The 25,892-nt window shown below is 36.3% G+C and overlaps 1 protein-coding gene across 1 annotated transcript in view; it reads left to right on the plus strand.

Moving 5' to 3' along the window:
• The window catches only part of COG6 (component of oligomeric golgi complex 6), a 149,918-nt gene extending 124,947 nt beyond the window's left edge, over positions 1-24,971 (plus strand). Inside the window, exons 18-19 of the mRNA XM_072610437.1 lie at positions 8,499-8,578; positions 24,752-24,971. Of these exons, the coding sequence (XP_072466538.1) occupies positions 8,499-8,578; positions 24,752-24,899 (228 nt within the window). The 3' untranslated portion in view covers positions 24,900-24,971. The remainder of the gene's footprint in view (positions 1-8,498; positions 8,579-24,751) is intronic.
• The last annotated feature ends 921 nt before the right edge of the window (positions 24,972-25,892 follow it).

Below are 25,892 nucleotides of genomic sequence, written 5' to 3' on the forward strand. Positions count from 1 at the left end.
CTATAATAAGGGAATGTATTGACTGACAAAAAAAAATTTGTATCAAATGTTTTAGATAAAGATCTGAGTAGTTAATCTATATTAAAAATTGACACAAATATTTCAGACAAAGTCATTCTCCACTTGAAAGTGGTCAAATGATAAGAACAACTAGTTTACAAAAGAACTGCAGAGTACTGATAGGCATATGAAAGTTTACTCTGAATCACTCAGAAGACAAATGCAAATCAAAACAACTTTGAAGTTTAATCTGTATTCACCCAGAAAACTAGCAAAAGTGACCAAAAAATGGCGGTAGTCAATATGTAAGAGACTGGAGTAAGACAGCTACACTAATATACTTTTATTGGAGCTACAGATTGGTCCAATCTTTCTGGAAAACAATTTGAATTTAGCTCAATAGTTTAACTAAGTGTCTATACCCTTTGATCCAGAGATCCCATTATTAGCACATTATTACCTCCAGGGAGGTAAAAACCAAGTCATGATCCCCTATAAACCAAGACACCTAGAGCAGATCTTGCTGTGATCTTGAAGAACTGGAAACAGCTTTCTATTGATTAGGAAATAATAAAAACATTTGTGACACATGAATGTAATGGAGTATTACTATAGTATAAGAAATTATGAATATAAATAATTTGGAGAATTATTGGAAGACGTATATAAACTGATGCATATTGAAGTAAGTGTAATTGGGAAAGCAATATGTACAACAACTACCACAGCAATGTAATTAGAAGCAAAAAAAACCAAACTGATTTTTTTTTAAATTATAAGAACTATGTTTGACACCAAAGAAGACTTGACAAAATGCTTCTGTTAAGTTGGGGAACCACCACCAATTTGTTGGTTGGTTTTGCTAAATTGCTTTTTTTCCTCTTTGCTTTTTAATGGTTGTTGTAAGGGGTAGTAGAAACATAAATTCAACATGAATATGATAGAAAAATATACAATATCAATAAAGGTTTATTGAATTGAACAGATGATTTATAAGGGGAAAAAGAGTTGAAGCCAAACAGTTTTTTTCCTTGTTTAATCACACTAGAGAAATATTTGTTGGGGTGGGGATATGGGTGGGGAATGAGGAGAAGTATGAAGTGAGGAGGAAGAGGTTGAAACTGCTGATTAAAATGAGTTGGACAGTACCAAGATGGCAGAGTGAGGAAGGAGCTCCCCACAGCCTTCCCCAATTCTCCTCTAAGCAACTTTGCCAAACTCCTAGAACTAATTCAGGAATGGGGAAGCAACTTACCAGTTTAACAGAAAAGATGTGTCTCCCTGGAGTGGGAGGGGAGTAGAGTCACTGAGAAGCAGCAGAAGGCTGCCCCCCAGAGGGCCTGCAGCCAATCTTGAGCCCTGGTGCAGGCCACCAGTGAGGCCCTGCCCCCATGCAAGCTAGCAGTCTTGAAACAGACCACCAACACAGAGATTCCTCACCCCCTGTGTTTGCTACCAATAAGGCCCCACCTCTTGACTGGCCAGCAGCAAGGCGATGCTCCCTGACATGGATCAGCAGTAAAGCTCTGCCCACAAAGTAATCCAACAGCAAAGCCACACCCATGGAGCAAGCCAACAGCAGTCTCGAGCCCTACAAAGGAAGCTTGGGACAGTGTAGAAGCAGAGCCCAACGCTTACATAAAAGTGCAGTCACAAAATAGGCAGAAAAAATGAGCAAAGGAAAAAAAAATGGTGACATCAAGACGTAAGCTTAGAATAGGACAACAGGGTCATAATGGCTACATGCAGAGCCTCAAAGAAAAATGTAAATTGGTCTCAGGCCCAAAAAAAGAACTCCTGGTAGAACTTTAAAAGGATTTTAAAAGTCAAATAAGAGAAATAGAAGAAAAAATGGAAAAAGAAATTAGAGTAACACAAGAGAATCATAAAAAAGGAGTCAAACAGCTTGATAAAAGAAACGCAAAAAAATGGGAAAAGATATACAAAAATTCCCTGAAGGAAACAACTCAAATAGAAAAGGAGGTATAAAAATTAACTGAAGAAAACAACTCTTTAAAAGATAGGCTGGCAAAATGGTAAAGGAGGTGCAAAAGCTCACTTAAGAGAATAATTCCTTAAAAATTAAAATTGAGGAAGTAGAAACTAATGAGACAACAAGAAATGATAAAACAAAATCAAAAGAATTTTAAAAATAGAAATGTGAAATTTCTCATTGGAAAAAACAATTGACCTGGAAAAGAGATCCAGGAGAATTATTGAACTACCCAAAAGCCATGATAAAAAAAAAAAAAAAGACCTGGAAATTAATTATCAAGGAAAATGGCACTGATATGGAACCAGAGAACAAAATAAATGTAAAAAAAATCCATTGATCACCACCTGAGAGAGATCACAAAATGAAAACTCCCAGGAATATCAATAGCCAATGTTTAGAGTTCCCAGGACAAGGAGAAAATACAGCAAGAAGCCAGAAAGAAACAGTTCAGATATCATAGAGTTGCAGTCAGTATTACACAGGATTTAACAGCTTTTACATTAAAGAACTAGAAGCCTTGAATATGATATTCTGGAAGGCAAAGGAGTTAGGATTACAAACAAGAATCACCTATCAAGCAAAACTTTGAGTATAAGCCTTCAGGGGAAAAATTGGAAATTTAATAAAACAGAGGATTTTCAAGCATTCCTGATTAAAAGACCAGAGCTGAAAAAAGTAATCTTCAAATACAAGACTCAAGAGAAACATAAAAAGGTAAAACAAACAAAAAAGAGAAAACATAAGAAATTCAATCAGATTAAACTGCTTACGTTCCTACATGGCAAGATGATACTTGTAACTCTTAAGAACTTTATTACTATTAAGTGAGTTAGAAAGAATATAAGTAGACATAGGGTATAGGTATGAGTTGACTGTGATGAGATGATAACCCTAAAAACAAAATTAAGGGGTGAGAAAGAAGATTGCCCTGGGAAAAGAGGGAAAGAGGACATAGAATGATAGGTAAGTTATCTCATTTTTAAAAAGACTCAAACTGGAGGGGAAGATGGTAGCAGGGTGTGCAATGCTTGAACCTTTCTCTCATCAGATTTGCCTCAGAGGGAATCACATATATGCTCAGTTGGATATGGAAATTTATCTTACCCTATAAGGAAGTAAAAATAGGGGGATAAAAAAGGGGAATAGGGACTGACAGGAGGAAGGATAGATTGGAGAAGGCAATGATCAGAAGTATAACACTTATGAGGAAGGAAAAGGTGGAAGGTGTGCGTGTGTGAAAGAGAGAAACAAGGGAAAACTAGGATGGAAGGAAATACAAGTTATCATAACTGTAAATGTGAATGGGGTGAACTCTCAGAAGCAGAGAGCAGAATGGATTAAAAACCAGAATCCTGTAATATGCTGTTTATAAGAAACACATTCACAGAAACACGCACAGAGTAAAGATAAGGGACTGGAGCAGAAACTATCATGCTCCAGCTGAAGTTTAAAAAAAAAAAAAGCAGGCATAGCAATCATGATCTCTGACAAAACAAAAGCAAAAAGATATAATTAAAAGAAATAAGAAAGGAAACTGTATCTGGCTAAAATGTACCATGGACATCTCATATCACATACCAAGATAAAGTCAAATAGATACATGATTTAAACATAAAGGGTGATACCATAAGCAAATTAGAAGAGCAAGGAAGAGTTTACCTTCCAGATCTATGGAGAAGGGAAGAATTTATGACTAAACAAGAGATAGAGAGCATTATAAAATGCTAAAGGGTTAATCTTGATTATATTAATCTAAAAAGCTTTGCACAAACAAAACCAGTGTAACCAAAATTACAAGGAAAGCAGAAATCTGGGAAACAGTTTTTATAGCAAGAATCTCTACTAATAAAGACCTCATTTCTCAAATTTATAGCGAACTTAAGTGTATTGCCAAGTAAATATTCACAGCACCAATGGCAACAATGAATATGCCAGCATAGTTGTGAATCACAAAGTACAATAGACTCTCCATAGAGAAAGCAGAAGGAAAACATTTATTCACACACCCGAAAGCTAAATCCCAACATCAGAAAGTCAGATCCACCGTAGTAACTAAGAAGTCAATACACATTAGCACTGCAGGGGATACCACCATTCCAAAGCCTTCCCCTGCTGCTGGGGCCTTCCCACAAGCAAACACTCACAATGTTAGCTATCTGCCTCTATGTGTCCTTTCTCCTCCATTCTGAGTACTCTCACCAACTTCCTCCCAGCTGTGTTGTACCCTTCCTGTTCCACCCATTCTGAAAGCTCCTCCTACCACATGTAACTTAGGCTTCCATGTGGTTTAAGTAGGTCACATGAGCCTATTAATAAGTGGGAAAGATATTCAAATTAAGCAAAAATACATTAACAATACACTGAGCCAAATTTATAAGAATAGAAGCCATTCCCCAAAGGATAAATGGTCAAAAGGCAGTTTTCAAATGACAAAAATCAAAGCTATCTATAGTTATATTAAAAAAAAGGCTCCAAATCACTAAATTGATTAGAGACATGCCAATTAAAACAACTGTGAGCCAACTTCATATCTATTCAATTGGTTAATATGATGGAAAAGAAAAATGATAAATGTTGGAGATGATGTGGGAAAATTGGGACCCTAATGTGTTGTTAGTAGAGTTGTGAACTGATCCAACCATCCCGGAGAACAATTTGGAACTGTGCCCAAAGGGCTATAAAATTGGGCATACCCTTTGATCCAGCAATACCACTTCTATCTCTGTATCCCAAAGGATCATCAAAAGGGAAAAGGACCCACATGTACAAAAAAGATTTATAGCACTTCTTTTTGTGGTGGTAAAGAGTTGGAAATTGAGGGAATACCCATCAATTGGGGAATTGCTGAACAAATTGTGGTATATGAATGCAATGGAATACTGTTGTGCTGTAAGAAATGATGAGTAGGCAGATTTCAGCAAAACCTGGAAAAACTTGTATGAACTGATGCTGAGTGAAGTGAGCAGTACCAGGAGAACATTGTACACAGAAACAGCAATATTGTATGATGAAGAACTGTGAATGAATTAGCTATTCTCAGCAGTTCAGTGTTCCAAGACAATTCCAAAACATTCATAAGGGAAAATCCAGAGAAAGAACTGACAGTCTGAATGTAGATGGAAACATACTATTTTCACTTTGGGTATGGGATGGGTTGTTTTTATTTATCTGTTTTTTCTTTCATGGCATATCTAATGTGGAAATGTGTTTTACATTAGTGTACAAGTATAACCTATATCAGACATCTTGCCATCTTGGGGAGAAAGAAGAGGAAAGAGAAAAATCTGGAACTCAAATTCTTTCAGAAAATGAATGTTGAAAATTGTCTTTATGTGTAATTGGAAAAAAATAAAACCATGCAATACATAATGAAGTGATGTCAATACTATACATATATGCACCAAATGCTATGGCATCTAAATTTTTAAAGGAGACATTGAAGGAATTACAGGAGGCCAGATAATAAAACTATAGTAGTGGAAGAACTCAACTTCACCCTTTCAGAACTAGGTAAATCTAACCACAAAATAAACAAGAAAGAAGTTAAGGAGGTAAATAGAATTCTAGAAAAGTTAGATTTGGTAGATCTCTGAAGAAAACTGAATAGGAATAGAAAGGAATATATACCTTCCTCTCAGCTGTATATGGCACCTATACAAAAATTGATTATGTATTAGGGCATCAAAATCTCACAATCAAATGCAGAAAAGCAGAAATACTAAATGCATCCTTTTTAGATTTTTTTTTCAAGGTGTTAATTTCTTCAACATTTTTTTGGTTCTCCTTTAGCAGGGAGCTGATCTGCTTTTCATGCTTTTCTTTCATATCTCTCATTTCTCTTCCCAGTTTTTCCTCCACCTCTCTAACTTGATTTTCAAAATTCTTTTTGAGCTCTTCCATGGCCTGAGCCCATTGGGTGGGCTGGGACACAGAAGCCTTGATTTCTGTGTCTTTGTCTGATGGTAAGCATTGTTCTTCCTCATCAGAAAGGAAGGGAGGAAATGTCTGTTCTCCGAGAAAGTAGCCTTCTATAGTCTTATTTCTTTTCCCTTTTCTGGGCATTTTCCCAGCCAGTGACTTGACCTCTGAATATTCTCCTCACACCCACCTCGCCTCCTGATCCTCCTAGCCAGCGTTTGGGGCCTGAGATTCAAATGCTGCTTCCCAGCCTCAGGGCTTTTGGCGGGGGCAGGGCTGCTATTCAGTGTGAGATTAAGTTCAGGTGGTCAGGTCGGGGCAGGGCTGCCTCTCAGGCTCAGTTCCCTCCGGGGGTTTATGTACAGACCTTCCACAATGGATCCAGGCTCCCGCCCGCTTGGGGAGCCCCTGTCTGCAGCCGCCTCTCAGCTTCTACCTCCCGGGGGGGGGGGTGGCCCGAATCATGGGGGCACCCCACTCCCCTCTCGACCCGCCAAAGAGACTCTCTCACTGACCCCCATCACCTGTGGGCGGAGGAACTTGTGCGGCCACTGGAGATCCCATCCCTGAAGCCTGCTCGGGTCTGTTTCTCTTGGTGCCGAGGCTGCAGCAGGTCTGGGCTGGGCTGGGCTCCGCGTCTGCAGCGCGACGGACCTTTTGTGAGAGGTTTGCAGATCCCTCTGTGGGTGGAGGGACCCGCGTGGCCGCTGGAGATCCCATCCCTAAAGCCTGCTCGGATCTTTTCCTCTCGGTGCCGCGGCCACGGCAGGGCTGCACTCAGCTCCCAGTCCCGGAGCCCAGTCCGCAGCGCGAAGGACCTCCCGCGAGAGGTTTGCAGGTCCCTCCAGAACAGAAATCTCCCTCGCTCCAATATTCCGTGGCCTCTGGGTGCAGAATTCGCCGTGAGTTGCTCCCCTGTATCCGTTCTGTGGGTTGTGGGTTCGAAGCTATGTGTATGTGCGTCTTTCTACTCCGCCATCTTGGCTCCGCCTCCCATCCTTTTTAGATCATAATGCAATAAAAATTACATTCAATAAAAGAGCAATGGAAGCATAGACTAAAATTTAATTGGAAATTAAGTAATCTTATCCTAAAGAATAAATGTGTCAAAGAACAAATAATAGAAAGTCATAATTTCATTAAGGAGAATGACAGTGAAACAACATAAAAAAATTTATGGGATGTAGCCAAAGAAGTTATTAAGGGAAAATTTATATCTCTAAATGCTCACATTTATAAAATTGAGAAAGAGCAGATCAATGAGGGCATGCAACTAAAAAGATTAGAAAAAGAATAAATTTTACAGCAAGTATCTCTGATAAAGACTTTGTTTCTCAAATATATAGAAAAGGAAGTCAAATTAATAAGAATACAAACCATTCCCCAATTGATAAATGGTCGAAGAATATGACCAGGCAGCTTTCAAAGCAATCAAAGTTGTCTATAGTCATATGAAAAAATGCTCTAAATCACAATTGATTAGAGAAATGCAGATTAAAACAACTCTGAGATACCACCTCTCATCCATCAGATTGGATAATAAAAAAGATATAAATGTAGGAATGTAGGAAAACTGGGACACTAATGCACTGTTAGAGCTGTGAACTGATCCAACCATTTTGGAAAGCAATTTTGAACTATGCCCAAAGGGCTATAAAACTACATACCCTTTGGTTTAGAAGTACCAGTCCTAGGTGTGTATCCCAATGAGATTTTTTAAAAAGGGGAGGGGGAAAGAACCTATCTATACAAAAATATTTATAGCAGTTCTTTTAGTGGTGACTAAGAATTGGAAATTGAAGGGATGCCCTTTAGTTGAAGAATGACTCAACAAGTTGTGATATAATATTGTAATGGAATATTATTATACTGTAATAAATGACAAAAAGGAAGATTTTAGAAAAACTTGGGAAGACTCACATGAACCGATACGAAGTGAAGTGAGCAGAACCAGAATATTGTATGTAGTAACAGCAATACTGTACAATGGACATCTGTGATTGACTTAGCTAATCCCAGTAATACAGTGATGCAAGACAATCCCTAAGGATTCATGATGAAAAATGCTATCCACCTCCAGAGAAAAAAACTGATCAATTCTGAATATGAACTGAAGCATACTATTTTTCATTTTCTTTCTTCCTCCCTTTCTTTCTTGAGGTTTCATGCACAAAATGACTAATATGGAAATAATTGCACACATATTACCTATATCAGATTGCATTCTGCCTCAGGGAGAGGAGAGGGGAGTAAGGGAAGAATAGAATTTGGAACTCAAAACAAAAAAAAAAATGATTTTTTAAAATTACATGTATAATTGGGTAAAAATAAAAGATTTTTTAAAATGAATTGAGTTTTTTTTTTTTGTTAATTCTCTGGTATTGATTCTAAGTTTATACATAAAATGGGATTTCAGTCAAAGACAATAAAAATTATTGAGAGATTCTTATCATAAGAGAAAAAGATAACATATTCAGGATCAGGGGCTTTGTTTATAAATTTAATTCCTTAAAAGAGATATCCATGTTAGATGCATTTCATAGGAGGTACACCTTATAGTTTATCCTTTTTCTTCTCATTTCAGGTTCAGTTTGATCGCTATCTATCTGCCCCAGATAACTTGTTAATGCCACAGCTGAATTTCCTTCTAAGTGCTACAGTAAAGTAAGTATTTTATACTTTTAAAAAGTGACAAACATTAAAGTATTAATTAGGCCCAAATTAATGTATACCTCATTATAATTTCTACTAAAACTGTCAGAAATTTAACACTATAGATACTACAGAATGAGATTTAATCTCATATCATAGATTTAGAGCTAGATGTCACCTTAAGGGTTATCCAATTCAGTCACCATTCAGTTTATACATGAGGATAACTGAGATTCGGAAAGGTTAAGTCACTTGTCCACAGTCCTTTGTGTAGTAAGTAACAGGACTGGGAATTGAACCATGCTACAAATACATGTTCATTCCATTGCACCATTCTGCCTTCTTTTAGTCTGAATTATACTCCAAGTACTCTCTCTATTAGAAAGGTAGGTTGGTAAGTAGACAGACAGACAGACAGACAGACAGACAGACAGACAGACAGAATAGATAGATAGATAGATAGATAGATAGATAGATAGATAGATAGATAGATAGATAGATAGATAGATAGATAGATAGATAGATAGGTGATGGATAGATAGAATGGTTCCAGGCTCTTGTGCATGAGCAGATTGTAATGGAATGTAATTAATTTTGAAAGAAATCGGTTAAATCATACTGGAATGCCCTTAAGTATCGTATTTTATAAATTATTTTGGTTGTGTGAATCTCAGTATTCACTGCAGAAGATGTTACTCCCTCTGTACTTTGCACTGATCAGACATCTGTATTATTGTGTTCATTTCTGATATCACATTTTCCAAAGGACTTTTATAAACCAAGATATTCCCAGAAAAGACAGTCAGGATAGTGAAAGAATAGAGAACCAACGTGAACAATTTCATACAATGAAAGCTGGTCAACAATGGAATATGCTAACTTGATAAGTAAAGCTACTAAAAACTGGAAGTATTCAGAGGCTGAATATCCATCCGTTTAGGGTATTCTTTCATTAGCTTGGGTAATATCCTAGGTGACCTGTTATGTCTGTTCTGACTCTTAAGATTCTGTGATTCCAAAACACAGATTAATTACACCTAATTATACCTGATAAAACATTGTACCTCCCATAAAGAGCTATGTTTTGTCTACTAATGTCAGAGTTTTAAATCAGTTGTACAACATTTACAAAATACTTATATTGCTTATTTGATTTAGAGCCACATTTGAACACTGAGGGGCTGAATATATTATCTTGTAGTTTTACATTGACTGTATTAGTGTAAGAAAATCTGATAATATGATGTAATCTGGAATGATGAAAATCAAATATATTTTAAAATACTCCACTTTTAATAATTTGTTATGTATAGGTTTGTTAAAATGACTAATTTTAATTTAGCCAACTAACAGGAGAAGATTGTTATGATAGTGATATTTATCAAGATATAAATGTATGTACGTATAAATATGTATGTACACACATGTATATAATGATTTGGGGATTGGGTTTATATAAATTTATTTTAAAGTGTTTATAATTATTAAATTATTATAACCATACAACAGAATAATTTTTTGTCTTGCTAACTAGGTAATGTAGAATGAATTCTTCTCCTGGTTAGAATGATTAATACATAAGTATAAATTAAAGAGACCAATGATACTATGGGACATTTTAAATAGTTATGTTTCTTTCCTTAACCTCTGGGGGCTCATTAATATTGGCTTAAAGCCCAAACAGTTCTATACTGACAGGATTTTGGCAGTTCTAAAACTTACATCTTTGCCAAAATTCTGTAAGTTACTGTCATCTGAGTAAAATGCTTTACATTGGTCAGACTGTACCTGGACTGTTTAGTTCTGAGTATTACATTGTGTGAGAGAGACCAAGCAAGCTAATGTAGGCACAGAAGAGGGGTGATGAGGTTAGTGAGGAGACTCAAAACCATGTCATATGGGGATCTAGTTTGCCAAGTGGAGTTTAGTATGAGTGTATTCTACAAAAATAAGGTATTAACCCATTATAATTCTGAATTTCTTGGTTTTGTGGACTTGTACTTTGCTAATATAATATTTATATACTGTGATCATAATGGATAATATAAATTAAAATACATAAAAAAATCTAAATATATTAATTCCTCTGAAATTTCAAATGAGCTACCTTTTTTTTTATATTAAGAGAAATAAAATGCTATTTTGAAAAGTATCATAAAATGAAATTTAGTTGATAATTCCTATTTTCCTCTCATTTTTTTTTTTTTGCCTAAGTAAACTGAAAATGTTATAGTTCCTTTAGAAATATATTGAGAAATTCAGGATTTATTTTGATATGTGAAACATTTTAGGAACAAATATTTTAATCAGGATTTTTTACATCTTTGTTTTCTGGTAATACACTTGTATTATCAACAACCTTTCCTACTTTAAAAACAAATAATTGTTGTCCTTATTTTCATATGTTCAGAATGTTTTATTTTTAACTTTGGCAGTCTATTAAACAACAGGAAGGAAAGTTTATTTTAACTGAAAAATAATATTTTAAAATTGCTCATCCACTGGTAAATGAAAATTAGTTTTATTTATTTTCATATAATTATATTATTTCCCTTCCCTTCTGACAATATTTTACTTAGAAATTGAATATACACACACACACACATATATATATACTGCATATCAAATACCATGTATTTGGTCTTAGAGCGTTCTATAAATGCTAAACATATTATTACCTCATACTTATATAGTGCTTTAAGATTTTCAAAGTGTGCTATGCTTATATCATTTGATCTTCAGAACAGTCCTTAGAAGGTAGGTACTTGTATTATACCCATTTTACAGATGAGAGAAATAAATCCTTAGCGAAATTTAAATGACTTGCCCAGAATCATACAGTTAATGAATGTCTGAGGTTGGATTCAAACCGAGGTCTTCTTTACTCCAAATCCAGCAAAAATGTTGGACTCTTGAAAATGTAGAGTGCTTTTTTCAGTTCCTGTCTCCAGGATGATGCTTGTTTCCATAGTTTTGATTCCTGTGGGTTATCATTCCTGTATCTTTCTTTTTTCAGTTGCTCTGTAGTAACTATCACAGACTGTATCAAACCTGGTCATTAGAATTAAGTAAATGAGATAGACAAGAGTAGAAAGGGGGAAAGTTGACTTAAAATGCCATAATTTGGTAGACCAGGGATAGTCATAGGAACTGGTCTTGTGATTGCAATGGCATAGGGTGCAAAGCTGACAGTCTTAGAAAGTTGCCTTGAGCACTGAGAGACTGATTAAATGACTATTCAGTCACACAGCCAGGATGTGTCAGAGACAGGGCTTGAATCTAGGTCTTCTTGGCATTGTGACCAGTTCTTCATCTACTAGAACCACACTTTCTCTTTAGTTGAGTTGGTAGAATAAAACCTGGATTATTTAATGCTCTCTAAGTATATAAAGGAAATATAAACTTTCTCAACAAGTTTGCAATGATAAGAAGCCTTTCCCTTTCCTCTAGTATCTTGCAATATCATTTCCACCAGAAATTTAGCCTACTCTCTTCATTTTCAATGGAATCTGAATTTATTAATTTATAACTTTCTTCCCTTTCTACCCTTTCCATTTCTTTAACCACCTTTAATCACTTCCCTACTTGCACAGGCCATCCAGAGAATCTGTGAATGAAAGCAGAAGGGATGGAAAATCCTAGATATCAAATTACATGTTTTCCCTAATCTGATATGAGTCTTCTAATGAGTTATCTTTGTATAAGAATCATATTCCTACCCTTTAAAAAGTCTTCTATGCCATATTAAAGAAAAAGAATTGTATAACCTTCCTACAAACATATTTGCCTATAAAATTAGAGAATTAGATTAGATGGCCTCTAAGGGCCCTTCTAGCTTTAGATTTGTGATCCTATAATCTTTAATGTGTAGTTCTATCTTCATCATCATATTCCTTGAGGTCAGTCATCCTACTGGAGGTGTAAGTGCCCCTGAGACAAGCGGGCTAAGAAGTATCAGTACTGAGAATCTAGTTAAGTGGAAGCTGGACATGAGTTCTAGACAGACCAAGCCCTATCCTCTTCCCAAATTCTCTTTTACTGTCAAGGGCTCTGTCATCCTCTTGTTACTCAAAATCACAATCTTGATGTTATTCAACTTACTCACCTCTTGGATACTACCCTCATTCTTACTTATCTCTTGGATGCAACCTGTTGGCAATTCCGATTGTTTAATCCTTCGCAGTGTCTTTAATATGCATCCCCTTGTCTCCTCTGACAGCCATGCTGGACCAGGTCCTCATTACCTCACATGTGCAATAGTGCAAGTCTTCTGGTTGGGCTGTCTGCTTTAAATCTCTCTATATTCCAAGCCTTGCTTCACAGAGTTGGTAAAATGAGTGTAGTTCTGACTTTGTCCTTCCACCATTTAGTAAACTCCAGTGGCTCCCAGTTACCTCTTGGATCAAATTTTAAATCCTTTTTGGCTTTTAAAATTCCTCACAACCTAGCCTCTTTAATATTCCAATCTTCTTACAATTTACTCTTTTTTTTTACACATCCTACAATCCATTAATAGAGGCCTTCTTCTTACTCACATGTGACATTGCATCTTCTAACACCTTACCCCTTCTGTGCCTATTCACCCATGACTGTAATACTTTCTCTTCTTATCTCTGTCTCATGAATTCCCTGACTTCCTCTAAAACTAAGCTCAAATCTTACCTACTGCAAGAAGCTTCCTACCAATACTAGTTAGAGAGGGAGAGAGAACTCTCAGCAAAGTACATGGTACATAGTAAGTGCTTGGTGATTGTTGATTTGACTTGACTTGAGATAGAAGAACAAATGGATACTATAAATTCAGGCAGGGAAACAAGCATCTAAACTTTAGATTCTAAACTGATTAATGACAAGCACACTAGTTCTAGAAGTGAGAGAGTTCATGTGTCATCCCAACTCAGCGCTTTAAAAATTAAAATGATTGCTGTGTAGTATATTTTTAGATGAATAATATTATCTGCCTTTCAGATCCATACTATGTGATCCAGTAAAGAGCAGATAGGTACTATGGGTTCATGTAGAAGATCCAAGTCAAAAGTCCAGATAGTCTGTGGATCCAGGTAGGCAAGCAACATCCAATGAAGGCCAACACAGAAAGACAAGAAAGAGCAAATTAGGTTGTCCAGAGTAATAGTAGTGAACAAGATTGTGACTCCCAGTCATAAGGTAAAACATTTGCATTCTTCACAAGTCTTAATGTTCCCAATTTGTGTGAGTGGACAAGGTCTCTAAGGTCTGTATTTGCAGCCAGAATACCAGATTCATTGCTGATTCCATCAGCGTCTCTATTTTGCTTTCTTTTTTTTTTTCACATCATGTGGTATACAGTGTTTAATAGACAATATTTTAATGAGGGGAAGTTAGAGATATTAAAAATATAACCTTAAGTTTTGAAGTTAATATCATAGAAGGCAATTGAAAGTCTCTAAAAAGATATCCCTTTGCTCACTAAAAAAGATGGATGGGCTGAATGAACTACTGGTTTAACTCAATGTGACAATTTTTAGGTTATGACAGTAAAAAGAAATAAATGTGTTCTCTGTAACTAGAGAGTTAGTAAACAGCTCACTTAATATTCATGGGCTGCTTCGTAAAGTAGGGAGTATCATATGGCTTATGATTTTAGAGGCTGCATGCTAACCATCAGAAATGTTTTAGTGTGTTCTTGCATCGATAGGACTTCAGCATCATCTTTCACATCCCTCCCAGATTTGTTTCCTTGATGCTATGACTCAACCCAATGTTATAACCTTTAGAAATTTTGCAGTTTTTGGTCATAGAATTTACCACTGGGAAAGACTCTAAGATATAGTTTAGTCTATCCTCATTTTACAGATAAAGAAACTGAGGCCCAGAGGCATTAAGTGACTTGCCCAAAGACTCACAAAAAGTAAATGGCAGAGCCTAGATTTGAACCAGTCTTTTGATTTCTTTATTTCCTTCTCATTAGCATTAAGTTGCCCTTTTAGCTGTGATTCTGTAATAAAGCTCTATTTTTCAAATCACAGAAACTGAATGTTGAAATAAACTATTTTTAGAAATGGTAGATTTATGGTAATGATAAAGATTGTATCATGTTGTTATGGCAACTGAATGCTAAAGTACTGATTAATGACAAGCTCACTAGTTCTACAAGTGAGAACTCATTTCTCATCACAGCTCAGTGCTTTAAAAATTAATTTAAAATAAAATAATTTCTGTGAAGTATATTTTAAGTACGAATAATATTATCTGCCTTTCAGTTCCATACTAATCATTACATGAAATGTTTAACAGTTTTCATGATAATGTAGCTTAATATTTTTTCTGGTACATTTTTATAACTATATCTTTTTAACTAGATGAATATATAAATTTATCTACCAACAATATTCTGGGATTTGCTTATAACAGATTGAATAATTTTCCCTTTTTTTAGTGTACAGTAGCTCCTGATCTGCCTTTTCAAAGATTTTTTTCTTTCTCAAACACTGAATCAACTACAGTAGCTACTAGATTAAATCACATAAGGACATTTAGCCACTCTTTCTGGACAGTAAGGGGACCATGCAACAAAATGGGAAATTTAAAATTAGCATTTTAATAGTAGCATAAGGGTGCAGGAGTGTCAGTATACCTCTAAGCCACTCTCCTATTTCTCCTGGAGCTTTGTGAATAAAATATCATCATCTGAAAGACAGCAAATGGCTACTGCATTTACATTTTGGGGCATAGACCCAGAGTGCTCAAGGCATAGAAGTGCACTATTGAGCTTCATTGGCCTTCTGGCTTGTGACCTAACAGGAGATGTACAAGCAGGTTGATATCATTCCCAGTTCTCAGGGAAAACTACCCAACTAATGTGCATTCTCCTCTGCATGTCCATTAGGTGACAAGAGGACAGATGTACTCCCTCTTTTTAGAAACACATGACTAAGCTAAGACATCTGTTTGCTGCTAGTTGCCAGATCAAATTTTAATTATGAGAATACCCTGGCAATATAAACTATTGAATCTTTACGAACTGTGCTGATTAGAAATGACTAATAATTTATTGTTTTGGGCCTAGCCAAAAATATCTATAAAAAAGGCTGAAGAAGTAAATTGATATTGTAAAGAGCAAGAGAATACTTAAAATAATAATATTTCTTAGAAAAATAGATAACTTTTATGGAGCTCTTTAAGGTTTGCAAAGTGCTTTGCATATATTATCACAATTGACCTTTACAACAACTCTGTGAGGTAAATGCTACCATTATTCTTCCCCTTTTCCAGATGAGGGGACTGAGACTCAAAACAAGTTGAATAACTTGACAAGGGTCAAACAGCTAATAAAGTGTCAGCTGGACCGGAACCAACCTCTAACCTGGGAGTGCCTGGAGCTGAAATAGTGCAGGCTAGAGACAGGAGAGTTGGAACACAAACAGAAGTTTAATTAATTTCAGAGTGAGGAAAATGATGTTTGCAAATGGAAACCCCTCCCTCCCTCCCCTTCTAAGAAGAAAAGCTTAACATGCTGGACCAAAGGCAGGTTTTATATACAGAAAAACTACAAGTAGACTGGACCATGACATAATCATTTTTAGGCCTTGAGTTACGTTTCTCTTGGGTTCTGTGGGAACAGTATTGTCTCAAGTCTAGGGGTTCGTGCTTGCTTATGGGGTGCCATTTTGTGATAGGAACAGGAGTGTCAGTGACAAGGAATAGGGACTGTGAATGTGTGATGGATAGCTGTGGGAAAAGGGGGGAATTAAATCCCTCGGTGAACACCTGGTGCTGGTCCAAGCAATGCACCTTGCCAAAGGGTGAGATCATTCCAGAGTGCAAAGGATTATTGTTATGCCAAGCTCAGGGCACAGCCTGCTTCCTGGACCTTAGTTCGGCAAAACTGGGTATCTCCACAATATTTTGACCTTTCCCCTCTTTGGCCAAAGGTCTGAAAGACCTGGTCTGAAAGAACTGCTGCCCTTATGGTCAATAAAGGAGAGGCAGGTATGTAACCTGGGATTATTGCCCAGGGGGTTTAATTCCTTGAGGGTGCTTTTTGGGGAAGTGTATCCCAGGGATTTTATTGCTAAAGGGCAGGGAGGTCAAGAATGTCAGAATGAGAAAATGCCAACACACACTTGAATCACAGCCTTGGTTATTGGGCACATAACAGAAGGGAAGAGAAAAAACTAAGACAATAGACCCAGTCCTTGAATCTTGGAATTGCTATCTCATCTGCTTGTGGGTCCATCCACTCAGAAACAGGGGCTTACTTCAGGTGATCCAATGAAGTTAAACAATGCAGTAAAGTTTTTCTCACAGTTTCCATAATTACATTAAATCAAGTACAGATCAGATTACTTAAAGGGCTCACAATGGACTAATTCTGAGAAGGGAGATTTACATGTCACCAAGGTAAACTGAGAAAACTTAACCATTAACATCAAGTCCCATCTAACAGAGGCATAAGGCCTACAGAGGTGAGACCAAAGCCAGAACAGAGTAAGTAAAAATCTTCTGGCCTGGAGAGGCTAGAGCTGAGCAGTCAAGAACTGCTAGTTAGGGGAACAGAAAGGATAGAAAGGATAGTCCTAGATGTAGTTATCTGGTCCCCTAGATACCATTTTATGGACAATATGCTTTATTCTTGGGATAACTCTAAAAGAGACTTTGTTTCTCTGGTTCCAAATCTAGAGGTTCTGACTTAATCTAATATAGTCACCTAAATTTGGTTTTCCAATTTTGAAACTTCAAAACATTTCTGTTTATATATCATTTGCTATACTTAATATAATGTTTGATAGAATTCACTTGTACATCTGTCTGGTTCTAGTGTTTTTCAGACAGATACTTTAAAAAATGGAAAAAATATTTTCACTTTCTGTACCATTATCAATACAATTTATGTGTAAAATCCAAATAATCCTTAATTAATAAATCCTCATGACTTATTACCAAAATGTATTCAAAGCCTGGATTTCCATGACAGATAAATTTGGAAACCAGTCATATACACTTGTGTGTAGTTCTTAGAGAAAACAGACTGGCCCTGTTGCTTTTCTCAAAATTTACTATTCTAATTAACTTTAAAAAAGTTTTTATTACATCTTTGTCTTATTACCTTGTCTAATAATTTTCTTCTTTGGAGGAGATGATCCCTAGGTTAAAGTTATAAGGTGTTTATACTTGAATCCGATTATAATAACTCAGAGATGTTCCAGTATCAATTTAATAGATTTAGTGTTGTTCTTACAAAATTCCTTGGTTATAGAAATTTGCTATAAAATGAAAAAGAAGTATATAAGTATATCATGACAGAGGGAAAAACGCTCTTAGCTCTTTTGGGAAACAAGATTCCTTTATCTCTGTTTGATTCCAGGCATGAGTCATATCTGACAGCGAATCATATGTGTCATAGAGTGTTAAAGGCAAGGCTTAGGATTAACCAGGTGAGGAATTTTCCTTTTCAGTAAGGAAGTAGCACAATGGGGAAATAGAGGCAGCAGGCTCCTACCCAGGCCGTGTCCTAGGTCGTCCCTGCAACCTTTTCCTGGAACAAACATCTACCTTTAAGCAGTTTTCAGACTGTCACACATGCCATTAAATAACAAAACTTCACTAACCTCAGCTTAGAGCTTGGATAGCTTTCATGATGTTTCCCTGGCAGTTAACATTCCATTAATCCTTTACTTATAAAATGGAATTACTCATATTTTGGGGCTCAGACATAGAGAAAATGCCTAGTAGTTGACTCATCATTAATATGTTGAAGCTACATTTTTAAACCACATTTATGCACTTTCATCATAGCCAAGATTTTCAAGTGAAAATTTTCTATTATAATAAATAATAGTAGTAGTAGTAATAATAGTAGTATTACCTGTCTTATAACTAAATATACCTCATTAAGTATTCAGCAGTTTTCAAATATCCAATTTTTATCACATCCTTTTAAAAGCCCAGTTCATATGAAATAACATCCAGATTAAAAATTGCTTTAACAGCATTTCTGTTTTACAGTGGTCTCTCAAATTTCACAACATATATTTAGAAATACAATATAACATAAACAATAAACTTTAGATGACATTGATTGCATTTCCAAATATAAAAACTTTATATATATATATATATATATATACATATATATATATATATATATATATATATATATATACAATAACTTTGGCATTTTAAAACTGCTTTACAGTTATGAGATATAAACAATTATATTCATTTAAAGAAATAATAATAATGTTGTGTTCAATATATGCTAATCACTGTGTTAAGTATTTTTGAGATCATGTCGATATCATAACCATTATTATTTTCTCTTTACAAATCAGGAAAGTGAGGCAAACAGAGGCAAAATAACTTGCCATAAATTATACTACTATTAAATTTCTGCAACTAGAACAGAGAAGGGTGGACTTACCAAGGGCAGAGGCTGGTTGGCTCCCCTACTTCCTATTGTTGGGGTAGCTGGTGCCAGAATTGCCCCATTCCAGGTGGCAGGGCTCAGGGAATGCTGCCCATGGGATCTGACACCCAACCCCTATTCCCAACAGCTGCAGGTGTGGCTGGGGCTACTTTCAGCTGCTAGGGCAAGATAGGTAGGATGTCCCAGAGAGGTGGACTGAAAGATATCCAGGGACACAGGGCTGTTGGGGGTGCTGCTCGTGTGGTGTTCTGCTGTGGCTGCTGTCCCCTGTTCCACCAGATGGGGCAGATCATAATCCAAGTTTCCCTGTAATTCTCTAGCATTCCCTTTTCTGGATCTGATTTGAGATGAGAGGGATTGACAGAGACATGGACTATAACAAAATAGGATAAAAACTGAAAAGTCAAAGAGGGTTAACAAGAAATTGCTATTTTGTTTGCCTACTTTTTTTTTTTCACTCTTTATTTCTGGGATTTCTACCAACTGACTTTCGTTCACTGCCCTAGAACTATGAAACCATTAATCCCTTCAACTTTTAAAACTTAAAAACTATTATAAGATTTAATCCTTATTTTTTCTTAAAATAAATTCTACAGAGTGTACCCCAAAACTTACCAAGATGTTTCAGAAGGGGGTGAGTTCCTAGAATTACCCCAAACTCTCAGGAGTTCTTTCCTGTAATTGTAAAATGGCTAATTGCTGAATTCTTAATGATTAATTTCAAAACTTCCAGAATCTACTAAGATGTTTTTAGTGGTTCTACAGTTTTGATTATCTAATTTATTTCTGTAGTCCCAACTTGGCCAGTGTTGTGATGATGGGCTTTTCCTCTTTTCTCATAACTTAATCTCCTGTAGGAAGCCAAAGGTGAGAGTTAGCCCTTCTTGGGACAACTGAAAAATGTTCATTAATCTTTTCAAGTGTTCCCTAGCTACAGCCCTTAAAAAGTTTTTCTGATTGGTTGCATTTTTAAATATTTCAAAATAACAGAGTCTAGCTTAACAGCACTAACACATTACAGATATTCTGCATTTTTACAAAGACACAGACAAGACGGATACAAAAAAAAAAAAAAAAGCATTCATTCCGTGTGGACAGGCATTTATTTTATTGAGGCACAGAAATCAGAAAAAAAGATCTTGCAGTCCGTAGCCAGATATGCCAATTCAGAGGTGTGCCTCTGTGATCCAGAGTGATCCAGAATGATCCAGGTCAAGAAAGAGTGCCTGTAGTTTTGCTCACAAAGAAGCTGAGCTGAATCAAAGGTTGACCTGGGATTGGAGCAGGAACAAAGGACAGAGGACTTTCTAGAGGAGGGTGGGGAGGGGTGTCAGACTCAGAGAAAATAAATCCCCAGTGGTACCTGGTCTACTCCCACTGGTATCAGAAGGCCCATTTGGCCCTGTTCCATGTTCAGTCCCACTTCTGACACCAATTAATGTCGACCAGACCAGAACCAGCCTCTAACCTGGGGTGTGTTGAGCCAAAACAGAGCAGGCTAGAGATAGGAGAGTCAGAACACAAACAGAAATTTAATTCATTTCAGAGTGAGGAAATTGATATTTGCAAGTAGAACTCCTACCTCCTTAAAAAAGGGCTAAATATGCTGGACCAAAGGCAGATTTTATATACAAAAGAACCACAAGCGGGCTGGACCGTGACATAATCATTTTTAGGTCTTGCGTGGCTGTTCCCATGGGCCCTTCCCGATTCTTGGGGAGTTGTGATTGCTTACAGGGTATGGAATCAGAATTCTGTGTTGGGAACAGGAGTGCAGTACCTGTCAGTAACAAGGAACCTGGAAAATAGGGGGAGCTAAATCCCTCAGTGAACGCCTGGTGCTGTTCAGCAATACACTTTGCCAGAGGGTAAGGTCATTGCAGAGCGTAAATGATTATTGTTATGCCAAGCTCAGGGGGACAGCCTGCTTGGTGGGCCTTGGCTCTGCAAAACTGGGTATCTCCAAAATATTTTGACAAAAGATATGAGACAGAATTTGAACTCATGTCTTCCTGACTCCAAGTCTAACAGTATACACTAGTCCATTTGGCTCCACAGCCATTTTTAAAAATATTGTAACAGTTGTAAATTACTCTCATTTGTTAAATAAATTCAGTCTTCCATAAAGACTTTTCCTTATAATGTTTCTTTAATTTAGTTCTACTTAACCTATGTTTGCATATATATCCATAAATAGCCCTTGACATAAAAACAAGTGTCATTAGATGCTTTTAAGCCTTTTACTACCTAATTAATTTGAAGACAGCAGTAATGAACATCTAAATACATCAGTGATGGGGTTGATTCCATATTCTCTTTTGAGAATGTGGGAGGATGTGCATCCCCTAGTTATCCAGTATATTGCCTCAACATCTGGTGTACACAGCCCTGAGAACTTCCCAGGACAGGATATATCCAGAAAGAAATTCCCAAGATCTGGACTTGGGTGATTCTTGAGCATGCAGGAGCAGAGTACCAGCCTACCTGCTAGTTAGGTGGGACTGCTTTCCTTCCTCCAAACAGGGTGGCTCTCCCCCTTGAATTCCATTTCTTTTCTTTCTCCTTTTACCATCCCCAGACAGGCACACAAATTTGCCTTTGGTTGCCTTACTCAGATTACTTAATTGCTGTAGTAGCTTGGTACCAAAAATTTTAATCTTAAGCTGAGCTTTTGTTTTTGTCTCTCACTACTCCAGCTCCCTTTCCCTGACCAGAAACAAAATTTCTTAGTGAAGTGAGACAATTTTCCCTTGAGGACCACCAAGGAAAAGAAAGTTTTCTATTTAATTTTAATGGATTTGCTGACCTAGTAGAAGGTCTGACCTAGTGATTTTATAAAGCTTCATGACTTTCTTATGCTTCTTTTTTATTTGGAGAGAGGAAGCCAGAAACAAGAGTTAAACATCAAAAATGAGAAGAAATTACATTTACATAGACTCTGTTCTTACATACATGCATTCATACATATATATACATACATACATACAGGATCATTTGACCCTCCCAACAGTTTTACAGATGAGGTAACTGAAGCTCACAGATGTTAGCTATTTGTCCAATGTTGTACAAGCTTCTTAATGAGAAACTTAGCACATGAATTTAGATCTTTTTATGATCTCCATTTTGCATCTTATAGAATGGAAGAAGTCAGAAAACATTCTTTCTGCCGTAGTCTGATACAAATAAGTAGGGAATCCATATATCCTAAAGTAATAGCACTGAAAATTAATTTTAGAATTTTTCCTTGCTTCGTTAGACAATTAAATGGATTGCTGTAGTCAAAAGAAAAAATTAATTTCTGTTGGTGAGCCTCTTGGAATAATGAACCTCTCTATACTTAGCCATATTGGAAGCTGTTCCCACTTGGCAGAATATTTTCCAGAGTATGTATTCTGCTGGCATAGCCTTTGAGAACCCAGAGTTAACTGTAGGCATATCTTAATTCAACTTTCCTCATGTTTTCAACTGTTAATACTAAAATAGGACTATTTCCTAATGTCCCATTTTAGCTGCATTATGCATTAAATAGTCTTTTGTGTGCTAGTTTACCAAACTAGATAAGGTGGCTTAGGTAGATAAGGCACTGGGCCTGGAATCCTGAAGAGCTGAATTCAGATTTGGCCTCAGGCACTTTCTGCCTTTGTGACTCTAAACAATTCATTCAGCTTCTGCTTGGCTCAGTTTCCTCATCTGTAGCATGGGGATAATTGCACCAATCTTTCAGGGTTGTTGTCAGGATTAAATGAGATAATATTTGTAAGACACTTTGCACATGTGCCTGGCACATAGTAGGTGCTATTACAGAAAAATGATCACGATCAAGGCATTTGACTATTGTGTATTGTTCATTGGAGGGGCAGCTAGGTAGTGCAGGAGTTAGGAGGACTTGAGTTCAAATCTTACCTCAGACACTTGACACTCACTAGCTGTGTGACTTTGGGCAAGTCACTTAACCCCAATTGCCACATCCTGGGTCATCTCCAGTCATCCTAATGAATATCTGGTCACTGGATTCAGATGGCTCTGGAGGAGAAGTAAGGCTGGTGACCTGCACAGCCCTCCCTCACTCAAAACAAAGTCAAGTGCGAGTCATGTCATCATTTCTCTGATGGCATGGTCTTCTTTAGCAATGAAGGACGAACGCACATTCTTCATTGGAAACATGAGGAATTTGAAATAAATGATAACTGAAATCCCACCCAACTCTAAATTCATGATCCTGTGTGTTCCAGATGACCCACTTAACAAATTTTAGAACATTCTTAATTGAAGATTTCCTATTATTAAAAAGTTTAATTTTTTTAAAGTTTTAATGTCAGTGCTTATGGACATGAAAAGTCATTCTTCCCTTAAAAAAATTACTTGCGACTCCTGTTATTAGAATAAAGTAGTAATTCAGGCCAGTTGCTAAATGACTTTTATTTTTTGAATTATCACAGTTCCTATACTAATGTCACTAATTTAACTCTTTTGCCTTCCGATTACTGGGTTTGAATATGATTGGGTCTTAGGCAAGAGTTCAAATCTGTTACCACTCCCAGAAAAGTAACTCCAAGTATGTTCTGCTGATAATAGATCAGATCTCCTTGGTATATGAAGATTTACACAGGATTATTGTTGCATATGAAGGTTGGCAAGTCATATGGAAAAGATTTCAGGTTATCCAGTCCAGACATTTGCACTTGCCTTCATCTATAAGGGAAAAACCACATTTAAAAGAAAAGAATAATCTACTCATGATAATGAATAGTATATTATATGCCCATTATCTGAAAGGAATAAGAACAAGACTACAAAAAAGTATTGATGTACTCAACCTCTATTTCTTGTAGTTTGATTTTTAGGAAAATTAGAAGCTTCTGGGTTTTATTGCATCATGATTAGCTGAGTGGGAGGAGATGAGAATGATAAGGAGTAGGGGGAGGAAAGGAAAGGAATGCCTTTAATAAAGATGGGGAAGTTGATACACATTTTGAACAAATGCAAATTTTTCCAGTTGAATGTATATTTTTAAACTACTGACAGGACTATAGCAACCTAAAAGGAAGGCCCCAAATTCTGTGTGACCTTCTTCATTTGTCAGTTTTTTTTTTAGAAATATGTATTTGCAGATGAGTTGTTTCTTACAGACAGGTGCTTGGTTTGTTTTAGCCAGTTATTACAGAGAGGAACTAAAGAAGCAAGGAGCAGTGGTTAAGAGTGTTCAGTTCATTGTTGAATGTGGACAGATTTATGCAGATGTTTTAGGTGTTATGTGCTGTTGTGAAGATAGCAGAACAATGCTATAGCATTGTTTCTGTATGCTTACACCATATTGTGAATATAAGACCACAGAATTAGAATTATGTCAGTTGTAGTGTAACCTCTCTTATTTTATGGATAAGAAAACTGAGGCCTAAAGAGATGACTTGATTTACCCAATGTTGCATGGGTAGTAAGTAGCAGAACTGAGATTCAGATTCATAGCCTTTCATTCCAAGCCCTCTATGCTACCCACTGTACTATTTTGTATAATATATGTTCTAATAATTACACATTTTTATAATAGTGTATATGTAAGTATGCATTAATTTATAATTGCTTTTGTGTGTGTCATATAGATAATATATAAAGTATGTTTCATGATAGCATATATGTATATATGGGTAGTTTTATAAATTCGTTACCCATGATACTTTAAAAATTTTACTAAACTGAATTATATGCATTTGATTCAAGCTTATGGCACTTACTTAGAAGTTTTAATGTTTATTCATATGTTGTTTGTTTATTTATAGAGAACAGATCATAAAACAGTCCACAGAACTGGTTTGCAGAGCCTATAGTGAACTGTATACAGCTGTGATGAATCCCGCCAATGAATACAAAGATCCAGAGAGTATTCTGCACCGATCTCCTCAGCAAGTACAGACTCTTCTCTCCTGAATGGATTGTTTGGACAATTTGGCATCATTTTTCTTTAGCTTCATATTAAAGGTCTCTTTGTTTTCAGTGTAAGGTCATTCTTTTCTCTTCTCTGAACTTTGTTGATGTGATTATTCCTTAAAATCCAAGAAAATAGTTCTCCATGCAACTTCAGTTAATGCCATTACAACATTCAGAGTAAATGCTCTGACTTCACTTTGATTGTTAATATTGGATCCACCCTTGCATATTTTGGGGAAGATTTTCCATGTACCCACTTCTCTGTTCTGAATTCTGGGGTGAGATGGACTGAGGTTTTAGGCCGTTTTACAACACACCTTGTACCCCTGCAATTCAATTGCATTGAATGTCTAAGACTCCATAGAGTGGAGACATTAACCTCAGTGAAGTTCTCTTGTGATTTTTTGTCATTTTCAGTTATAAACTTGATAATAACCTCAATAAGCCGATCCCTCCTCAGATGATCTTATTTTTATCTGTTTACCTGCTTGTATTCTGCTGTGGGATGTAAGGTCCTTGAGGGCAGGGACTGTTTTTCCACTTCTGATTTTGTATCTTCCATGCCTAATACAGTACCTTGCACTTGATAGGTATTTATAAGTCCTTATTGAATTGAATTTTTAAAAAAAAGAGGAAGCAAATTTTCCCCTAATTATGAAATGCAGAGAGTTTATGTTTTTATAAGAAAAATATAAGCTGAGGACAGTAAGGACACTACCAACTTCCTTCTTTTCTGTCCCTTCTAGGCTTTTTCTTGATCTATGTACAAATAAACTTTTGTTGCTAATGTTGGTTTTTTATATAGTCATAGAATGTGCGTATCTTTCTTCTAATTCTGTTTTCTTCACTTTATATTGCTGCATAAAAATCTTTGCATACCTTGTAATCTTAATATTTGTCATTTTAAGAATATAATAATATTCAGATACATTGATAAACCAGTTTTTTCAGTCATTCCTTCATTATGGAATGCTTCCAGTTTTTCATTATTTT

The sequence above is a fragment of the Notamacropus eugenii genome, chromosome 5 (assembly GCF_028372415.1).
Source record: "Notamacropus eugenii isolate mMacEug1 chromosome 5, mMacEug1.pri_v2, whole genome shotgun sequence".
NCBI classification, from domain to species: Eukaryota; Metazoa; Chordata; class Mammalia; order Diprotodontia; family Macropodidae; genus Notamacropus; species Notamacropus eugenii.